Below are 9887 nucleotides of genomic sequence, written 5' to 3' on the forward strand. Positions count from 1 at the left end.
ATAACAGTCGAGATTTGCTGGTCATGGTTCGCGAACCATGACCAGTAAATCTCGACTGTTCGCCCGAACACTTTCGTCATGGTGTGAAAAACGTTTCCCTTAGCTGGACGCCCAATTAGGAGCAAACGGAGGGTTATATAAACGAACGCGCACGCATGTGATTGCGAGGGTGACAGATAATCCGAATACTTGCGAATGCAGGGCCTACAGCGATGGAGCTAGCAGGACATAGCGGAAGAGCAGGGCAGGCGTTCAACTGAGGAAGCGCCTATTTCAGAAAGCATAGCTAGATTTCGACAGAGAAAAAAGTGATAAAGGACCCCAGAAATTAATGCTGACTCACTCGTACCATCTCCTTCTTTCCATCTGCTACGCCTTGGTTGTCAACTATCTATGTCTGAATCGCCTGCAATTGTTCACGCGTACGGTATCTTCATTATGAGTTTCGAGTACCAAAAAAGGGGTTCCAAACTCATAATGAGTTTTAATTACCAAAAAGGGGTTCGAAACCCATAATGTGTTTCGAACCCCTAACAAAAGGGACTCCAAACTCAAACTGAGAATTGTCTCGAAGTATGTGCATGGACTTTTGCTTAGCGCCAAAACATTTACACATCCCTGGGTCCCGTCGTGGGGTCATTGGCAGCCTCCAAAGTTTTTTTAGCTGACGAAAAGTCCGGTTGTCAGGGTCCCAAGTTCTATTTGTGACATTTAGGGAAGCGACTTTGCCACCTTTTGGGTCACATGTGACTGCATCTGATGCTGTTCTCTTAAACCGGTTAAGAAAAGAGTAGTTCATTGGCCATAACCCCGACTTCTCGAAACTTAAATTTAATCTTGTCCACCGTGATTTCACTGTAAGCCAACATCGCCACCATCAGATTTGCACGCACACATAGCATGTCGAGCGTTGTTTGTTTATGAAGCAAGTCCCAGTATTTGCACATCCACTTTTTTGAATGCACAGTTTATGTCGTGGTCGCACGGTTGCAAGAAGTGAGTCGTGTTTGAAGGAGACTGAACGACTTCGCACCTTTTTTGCTTGCACAACTCCAGCCACTCGAAACCTTCTTGTGACGAGTGACCGTCAAGAGATACACAGTAGGAAAGCTCCAGGGTTAGGGCCTTCCGCAAAAATATATCCACATACTCTGTCACAAAGGAAATGAGTCTCTTTTCCATACTTCCCCTGCCTGTTGTCATTATTATGGTTCCCTTCTCACACCACATTTTTTGAGACAAGCTACTAGTTTGGCCGGAACGGCATATTATTTCGGTCTGTTTGAGCGGAGAGACCCGTCCGCTAATTAAATTATTTCCTTCTACAATGAAAAGGCATGGAATCTATCGACCAAATCCGAAGGCGGCCACCGCAATCGTTATATGCTTGTTGTTTTTTCTAGCTTGACAAGCCAAATAACCACCGTGATTCGTGCCTAAGTACCCAAATACTTCAATTCTTACCCCATATTGACAGCCCACAGCTGTCTCGTCGAGGTTCCAACGGCGGGGAGGGTTTCTGAATATACCAGGATTAGCATGTTGCACTTTTCTCAATGCATTTGAAAAGGTTAGCACATGGGTAAAAATTTCACTCGCCAACTTTGCGACGTCTTTGTTCTCACTTTTTCGATAAGTGACGTCTCTGTTCACTGCACGCCAATGGCGGATGGTGTCTTGAGACGGACTGCCAGATTCTGTGCGAAATCTTGGACGTCTGGCAGACGCTATCTGAGTCATTATATATCTCACATCACCGTTCGATAGGGCAAAACCCTTTTCTGCCGCATATAAAATCCTTTTCTTTATCCAAGTTGACTATTGTTCAGTAAGAACTGTGCGGAGTCCTCTGCGGTGGGCTTCTGGCGATAGAGGGGCGTAAGGTAGGGATTCATCACACTTTTCAAGGGCGTGATAAATCCGATCTACTGTTGTGCGAGATACATTTGTGGCCTACACGACGGCAGACCGTTTAGTATCTATACGAAGGAGTGCAGTGGATTTTTCGGCTGCTTTTGCATGAATGAGTTGCGTTCCTGCCTCCTTTTTCGATTGCACTCTCCACGCGCATGGAGAGTCCCGTGACACACGAATACTTGTGGTCAGAGCCATGATGTCAGTGCTGTAGAAAACAGTTTTACTATCGTTGGGACGCCGTGGGGCCGCAGGAGTTGAAATTTTGGCGGACTTATGCATCGCAGGGCAACGAGGGAGGACGAAGAAACTTGTACGACTATCGCTAGCATGCCAACGGCCTGTTCTTGAGAATCTGGAAGAGTAATACTAAAAATTCCCAAATTGCCCCCCGATTCTCAAAATGCCCCTGTCAGGAAGGGTAGGGTACACTAATCATATACTGTATCACACACAGTACAGTTGTGGGAAAATCGTTGTTCATGACGATATCGCTGATTGGCTGATTCCTTCGGACTACACTGTGGATACGGGTTCGGCAAATGTAATCAGCATGTGCTGGCGTCGATCGATGCTCTTTTTTCTCTTTGCTAACTCAGCTACCTCCCGCCTGATGCCGTACCCTTCTAGCTACGGGATCCATCGTTTCCTCCTAGCTCGTTTCCCTTTTTGCCGGTCTTTAAGCTGCTTTTTCTTTGCATTCGTCCATGCTATGTACGTCATACGTACGCATTGATCCTTCGATTCATCCTCAGAATTCGCCTCTGTCAGTGGTGATGCCACTTCCTTCTTCGTGGGTCCAGCCCCCATTCCGTTACACGCTTCCTTTCGGTGCAGCAGCATGCACTTGCCATCTCTTTCCATGTCGCACGAATCGGCTTCTTTCCTTGATTCTTTACGCATCTGTCTGTTCGTCTTCCCGTGCATCCGATTGAGAATTCCTTCCTTTTGCCCACGTCATTGTCCTCTCACCGTTTCGCTTGTCCCCTGCTCTCACTGTCTACCTCTGCGTTCTGCCCACTGAGTGTCACTTGTACTCTATATATCGTCGTATAGGCGTACATGCGATGTGTTCTGTGGAGTCATGCGCGCGTGTTTCCACTGTGTGCCAGACGCACATATCCAATCAAATCATGTGATTATTATTTCAGTACCCGACTCTTCACAACAGTACTGTAGGACTAATGTACAGTACGTGTGCATGGCATCGCCGAGCGAGTGGGTTTCTCTGAGGTGTTTCTCTGCACATAAGATATAGCGTTTACAGGTCAATGATGGCGGTTTCAGGCGGAGTTGCCTGCGCAGCAGGATTCATGCCATCACCACCAGTCTGACCTCATTTGGGCAAAGGGAAGTTTTTAAGTTAATTTATGAAAAATGGTACCAAATTATACTTTCGTGGAAGGGTACAACCAAATCAAACTTGCTTTCACGGTGCCCAAGGGACCGGGCACAACATAACAGGTTTTGGCCACCTCACTGTTGGTGTGCACGGATGCATTCAAACAGCACCGCACTACAAAACAATATGCCACTCTCTCAAGGTGCCACTCTCTCTCTCTCAAGCCGCGATTTCATTAAATCATGTTTTTGCGCGCAATTGCGCTCAAAAACTGCCAGATAATGCTGCAAAATGAAAAAATCACCACTTCGGCCTTCTTCAGGCGACCCACCGATAATCGCGATCAACCATCGAAATCGAGATCCCCCATGCCTTCCTAGGGTTCCTGTAGCCCATCTCCATCATGGCGATGTAACGTGTAAGTCGTGGCTACCATTGTCTGAAGTCGTTTCTTCATGAAGAATCATGAAGTTTCTCAGTTTCTGCATGAATAAACAAGCAAAAAGCAAAAATGAAAAAACAACCCGAAATCGCGGCTCTCAAGGAAGATAGAAAGTGAAAAGGGTAGCGCACATCCTGACGACGTGCCTCAGCTCCCTGTTGCCACCGCCATTGCGCAGGAAATCGCTCACTTCCACAGAAACTTCAAAAGCTGTCGGCCTTCACCACACGAAACGGGATGAATCGATGTCCATCGTGTATCCTACGTATTCATCGTCAACCCGTGCATATGTCCCATGCATTTCTCATGCTCATGGGACAGGGGCCATAGCATCGCCGTGACAGTAGCGCGCATCAGGCTGCGTTTCGCGCCCACTGACGTTTCCTGAAGACAGGTCACGTACTTTTCTCTTTAGCACGCTGCAGAAGATTCCAGACAACGCGGCCAGTAAACCGGGATTTTCAAGACTTGTAAAAAAAAAAAAAAAAGACTACCCCCACCACAGGTGCCGCCACCACGTACCGTACAATAGAAACGTCTGTGTCTGGCCGAGAGGACAAGGGAAGTGAAATTTACACACCTAGACCACTAGTTTCATGATAGCCACCCAGTTGCCGGCCGCTCCAACAAAGACCCCATGATTATCGTCTATCTCCCACGAGTCTACCGTACTCTCCAGCTGCGCCAAAACAGCCTCAGAGCCATTCTCTCTCTCATGCACTATTTTCCCGCCGCTCACGAAAACTTTGAGCGTTTCGCGCCTACGTCTAGTGCGAGAGACGGCACGTAAGTTTTCCGCATTCAGAAATCTCTCCACGATATCTCGCCAGTCCTTCAACTTTCCGAGATGAACTATACTCCCTTTCTCTACGTCCCAAACTCGTACGGTCGTTTCCGATGCAGATACTGCACGTTTTCCATCACCACTCATCGCAACACTAAGCACCTGACTCGTGTGTCCAGGTAATGCGTCGCCGATTTGCAGTCCTGTGTCCACGTCCCAAACTCGTACGCTCAAGTCCCAGGATCCAGATACTGCACGTTTTCCATCACCACTCATCGCAACGCTCGACACCTGACTCGTGTGTCCAGGTAATGCGTTGCCGATTTGCAGTCCTGTGTCCACGTCCCAAACTCGTACGCTCAAGTCCCAGGATCCAGATACTGCACGTTTTCCATCACCACTCATCGCAACGCTCGACACCTCACCCGTGTGTCCAGTTAATGCGTCGCCGATTTGCAGTCCTGTGTCCACGTCCCAAACTCGTACGCTCTTGTCGTACGATCCAGATACTGCACGTTTTCCATCACCACTCATCGCAACGCTCCTCACAAAAGCCGTGTGTCCAGTTAATGCGTGGCCGATTTGCAGTCCTGTGTCCACGTCCCAGATTCGTACGCTCGTCATGCGATCCAGATACCGCACGTTTTCTTTCACCACTCATCGCAACGCTCGTCACCAGATTCCTGTGTCCAGTTAATGCGTCGCCGATTTGCAGTCCTGTGTCCACGTCCCAAACTCGTACTCGATTGTGCGATCCAGATACTGCACGTTTTCCATCACCACTCATGGCAACGCTCGATACCCAACGCGCGTGTCCAGTTAATGCGTCGCCGATTTACAGTCCTGTGTACACGTCCCAAACTCGTACGCTCTCGTCCCAGGATCCAGATACTGCACGTTTTCCATCACCACTCATCGCAACGCTCGTCACTAAATGGGTGTGTCCAGTTAATGCGTCGCCGATTTGCAGTCCTTTGTCCAAGTCCCAAACTTGTACTCTATTGGCCGATCCAGATACTGCACGTTTTCCATCACCACTCATCGCAACGCTAGACACCACACCCGTCTTTCCAGTTAATGCGTCGCCGATTCGCAGTCTTGTGTCCACATCCCAAACTCGTACGCTGCCGTCTTCCAATCCAGATACTGCACGTTTTCCATCACCACTCATCCCAACGCTCCACACCGAACCCGTGTGTCCAGTTAATGCGTCGCCGATTTGCAATCCTGTGTCCACGTCCCAAACTCGTACGCTCTCGTCATCCGATCCAGATACTGCACGTTTTCCATCACCACCTATCGCAACACTAGACACCCGCGGTTCATGACCGCAGACACTCCACAACACCTTCTTTTCCGATACACTCCAGAACTGTAGTGTCCCATCAGCATATCCGATAACCGCATAGCGTTTGCTCATACTGACACAACCGCACGTTACTTTTCGGCTCCCCGTTTCAAAATCGTTGTCTAATTCAGTCATCTTCATTAGCTTGTCCGGAGACTGTGTGAAAACTGTGATCCTGGTACGGTTCGGGTTCAAATACAGTCCATACACGCCACCCGTTGAGTCTATGCCGACTTCGTAAACGGTACTCGGAAGCACAATCTGCTCCATCAAACTTCCTCCCGCTCGCCCTACACATTCACTCACAGGCCGCAGCCATGGTCGTGGCGCATGTTCCTCGATTTCCTCGAGTATCCTTCGCACGCTTCCTAATTGTGATGCCCTGTGCTTGATTCTCCCGTACAGATGAAAGTAAATCCCTGCACTGCTTTCACCACAAAAAGGTACACTCAGTCGTGCAGCTCTCATCATCAATTCCATCGCATACACCGAATCTTCTTCTCCCGTATCCCTTAAAACGCTCTCGCTTCCTCCCGTGTTCCTCAAAAAGCTATTGAGATCCTTTACAGCTTCCTCGTATTGCCACACACTTCCTCTCTGTATCACTGCCTTCACCCATCGCGCTCTCAAAAATAGATCCTTCAGCTCCTCCACATACCCACCCTGTTTCAGAACGCGATAGATATTCTCGAAAACATACTTCTCTCTGGCATCCTTGCCCTCTCTACCCTCGCTCTCAGTCATACCAAGCAGTCCTCTTCCCTGCCGGCATACATCTGCCAACTTCTTATACCAAACCGTTACACTTTCTTCCTTCAGCGCCTCCTGCACCGCAAAATCGTGCGTCAGATCATGCATCCGTACCCACCCACAAGCCTTGTCGTAATGAAGGTCTACTAAACCAACCCTTTCCATCTGAATCGCGTACTTTTCAGCCGATTCGTAGTCCATCTCCCACAAATCTCTTACCAACGACAAAGGCATCCCGTCTTGCTTCTTCATAACACACAGACTCCGATGTATCTTTCGAAACGAAAACTGACCTAACCTCTCCGCATCGCTCCCCATGCCGGACTCCACAATCTCTAGTGCCGCATGTAATGTCGCGTCTAACGACGAATACCCATCCTCTGGACTCTCACTACGAATCGTGGTGCCGCTCTTCAACTTCGAAAGGTATGCCTCCCACGCTTGTGACTCTTCTCCCTCCCATCTATCTCTCATGTACCTGACACCCGTCCCGGCTACGTTCAGAGCCAGCGGCAAACCAGCACACAATTTCAAGATTTTGCTCACAGCCTCTTTGCATCTCGGATCATTCGCTTCCTCCAGGTTCGCCCCGCTCGCGAGCATGAGCATGTGAACTGAATCGCTCCCTTCCCTTTCCCTCGGCTCGAAAGTCACTCGCTTACCGACCCATTTCAGCTTTGAGTCCCTCGTGGAGTACAGAAGTCTGCTCCTCTCTCGGCTGTCTCCTGCTGTGTCAGCGAGAGTGGACAACTTCTGAAGCATACACGCATCTATACCATTCACGGCCCACACATCATCAATAATGAACAGGCATACACGTGTGTTGAACCATGCTCGCATCTTGGTCAGTACCCTGCTCAACTCGCTTTGCTCCCGCATTTTCGCAGCCGCCTGGTTGCCACCAGACGCCTCTACGGCTATACACAGTTGCTCAATCAGCCGCCCTACGTTGGCGTCTTTCCCCAAGGACATGAAGTACACTCCGCCTGAAAACCGAGCCTTGATGTCATCGTCGTGCGCAATCGCTCGAAGAGCGCATGTCTTCCCGACTCCGCCCTTCCCCGTTGCCGTCGCTCCTATACTTGTATTCCTATCGGTACTTAGCACGGCCTCCTTTAGCCGCGCCTCACACGTATTCGGTGATCCATCGATCCCCCGAGAATTCAGTTGCAAATATATTTCGTCGGGATTGTGCTCTGCGTGTATACAGGGCGTGAACACATCAAGCGTACATCGTGCGGTGGACGTGACGGCAGCTTGGGTTCCAACTTGGCCACTTGCATTCAAAACTTCTCTCACTTCATCACTTGAATCCTCCTCACATTTCTTCTTCACCCACAGAAATACTCTCTCCACAAGATTTGCCCTTGCAAGATGGCCGAATGCATCTCCGGGCAGGTTTGTTGCCCTTTCGTCATTTTCAATCCCAGTGATACCTGCCAGCTCTTGTAGCTCCCTCTTCACCATATCCGTGCTCGCTTCGCGCTGTCGTTCGTCGCTAAAAAACTTCTCAACTTCAAACATATTCTTTCTTTCATCATCATTTGGATCCAACTCTCTGCATTCACGAATACTTAGTCTGTAAAACACTGGAATCAGTGTCGGTGGTCGCATCCCACTCCCTATCGCCTCACTCCGTCGGCGTAGGAAGCAACGCAGTTCCCTCATCGTCCACTTTCGAGCCGCAAACTCGGGAGAAAGTATGAAAACACCGACCTTCGCAGACTCCATAGCCTTCGTCATTTCATCCCCTCCGCAGTCCCCGGGCTCCATCGAGATTTTGTCGAGGAAGCAATTTAAACCATGAGCTTGCAATTTCTCGAAAAGGGGACGTGCGATGTGTAGCTTATCCGGGCCAGCATGGCTTATGAACACATCGGTAGAGTGCATCTTCCTCCGTTTTCTATATGGTCCCGTCTCTTGCCGGAATCTTTCCTGTATTTTTTTTGTGAATAGCTAATGACAAGTTGGTGAGGTGCGGAGTGTGTTATGCGTGAGAACGGCACCGGCTGTTAGAAAAACAGGGATGCGAAAGTTGAAAGCCGCGTTCAGCGCACGGCACTCTTGTCGTTGTCGACGAAAGCGGAAACAGTGGCGACGGTCGTGTGGATCAGTAGGATGAGCTCATGTGCTTTCGCTTGTTCTTTCGTAAATGAATGTGTTGGTCGGGAACTGGGGGGGGGGGGAGGGGGTTTCTGGGTGGTCCCCTCGCGGCTTTCTCCGCAGCCTCCAAAAACTTTTATTTCCCTCGGCGAGCGCTTCCAGAAACGTCCAAGCGTCAACCCTAAAAAATCCATAAAATCTAGCACATCAACAATTTGATATATTTTGGCAATTTCTCCACTCACAGAATGTTCGTGTGATTCCAGCGGGGAAAGACGCACGCACCCTAAAACATGAAAAGAATCGTGAAACGTTCGTTATTTTCCATTTGCCCACAAACTCGCTGGACGTAAAGTAAACCTGAGTTTGAAAAATCCCACCACCAGTTTTGCGGACTGACCTCCAGCAAGGTACCTGCCCGCAACAAACGCAAGTCTGGTACATCGTTGTGCCGTCCGACGGATCACGTGCACCCGGGCGAATACTCGCCGAAGCGAATATTGTAGCTCGCCACAAGGATAGAATAGTTCTCAGTCGAAAGGGCGATGTGTTTCGTCTTCTTGACGGCCTGAGGGGGGCCGTTTAGAGAGGACCGCTTTTTAGAAGCTTCTACTTGTCTGTCTTCTGCGATTGCTTTAGCGGCATATGTGGCAGATCTTGTGGTGCTTCGATCCGTTGATGGACTCTGGATAGATGAAGTGATAGGGGCGTCCATGGCGCAAAACCGGTACGAACCGTGCAGTATGAGACTCGTTTGTGCTGATGAGAGAGCGGAAACCTCACTTCGTTTTCCTTCAAGACGGGTCGATCCGGCACTGCCGTACAGTAATCAGGCGGATGTGAAACCCCGTGGAAAACTCACATGTCCCGAGTTTTCGGTATGCTGTGAGTTTTGCAAAACTCGTTGTCTACCGGCTGAGGAGACATACGCACCGTGACAGCGGGGACAAACGAGGGCAAACTCAAAAGGGCTTGGTGGGGTTGAGCGCAGTGCAAAAATTGCGGATGTCTGCACTACTGCCGAAAATGTCTGCACCACAGTGCAGACAATAAGCAATCCAACAATGTTACTCGAACCCACTGTAATTACGATGGCTGACAGTCGCGGTAGCAGCCGGAAGACAAGCATATTGTCTCCTGGCTTACATCGTGCGGACACGCTGCCTCGTGCTGCGATATGATGCCCTCGGGAAGCCTCGGTGCT

The 9887-nt window shown here is 49.5% G+C and overlaps 4 protein-coding genes across 4 annotated transcripts; all 4 read right to left on the minus strand.

Moving 5' to 3' along the window:
* Positions 1-4278: 4278 nt before the first annotated feature.
* Positions 4279-5016, minus strand: CHC_T00003715001 (hypothetical protein). The gene has a single exon (XM_005714568.1). It carries the CDS (start codon positions 5014-5016, stop codon positions 4279-4281), a length of 738 nt encoding a protein of 245 aa, XP_005714625.1.
* Positions 5017-5317: 301 nt separating this feature from the next.
* Positions 5318-8470, minus strand: CHC_T00008417001 (WD40-repeat containing protein). The gene has a single exon (XM_005714569.1). It carries the CDS (start codon positions 8468-8470, stop codon positions 5318-5320), a length of 3153 nt encoding a protein of 1050 aa, XP_005714626.1.
* A 420-nt stretch (positions 8471-8890) lies between these two features.
* Positions 8891-9127, minus strand: CHC_T00003716001 (hypothetical protein). The gene has a single exon (XM_005714570.1). The coding sequence runs from the start codon at positions 9125-9127 to the stop codon at positions 8891-8893; it is 237 nt and encodes a 78-aa protein (XP_005714627.1).
* A 19-nt stretch (positions 9128-9146) lies between these two features.
* CHC_T00003717001 (hypothetical protein) lies at positions 9147-9398 on the minus strand. The gene has a single exon (XM_005714571.1). It carries the CDS (start codon positions 9396-9398, stop codon positions 9147-9149), a length of 252 nt encoding a protein of 83 aa, XP_005714628.1.
* Positions 9399-9887: the final 489 nt, after the last annotated feature.

Source organism: Chondrus crispus, genomic scaffold (genome assembly GCF_000350225.1).
Source record: "Chondrus crispus Stackhouse genomic scaffold, scaffold_2, whole genome shotgun sequence".
Taxonomy (NCBI): Eukaryota; Rhodophyta; class Florideophyceae; order Gigartinales; family Gigartinaceae; genus Chondrus; species Chondrus crispus.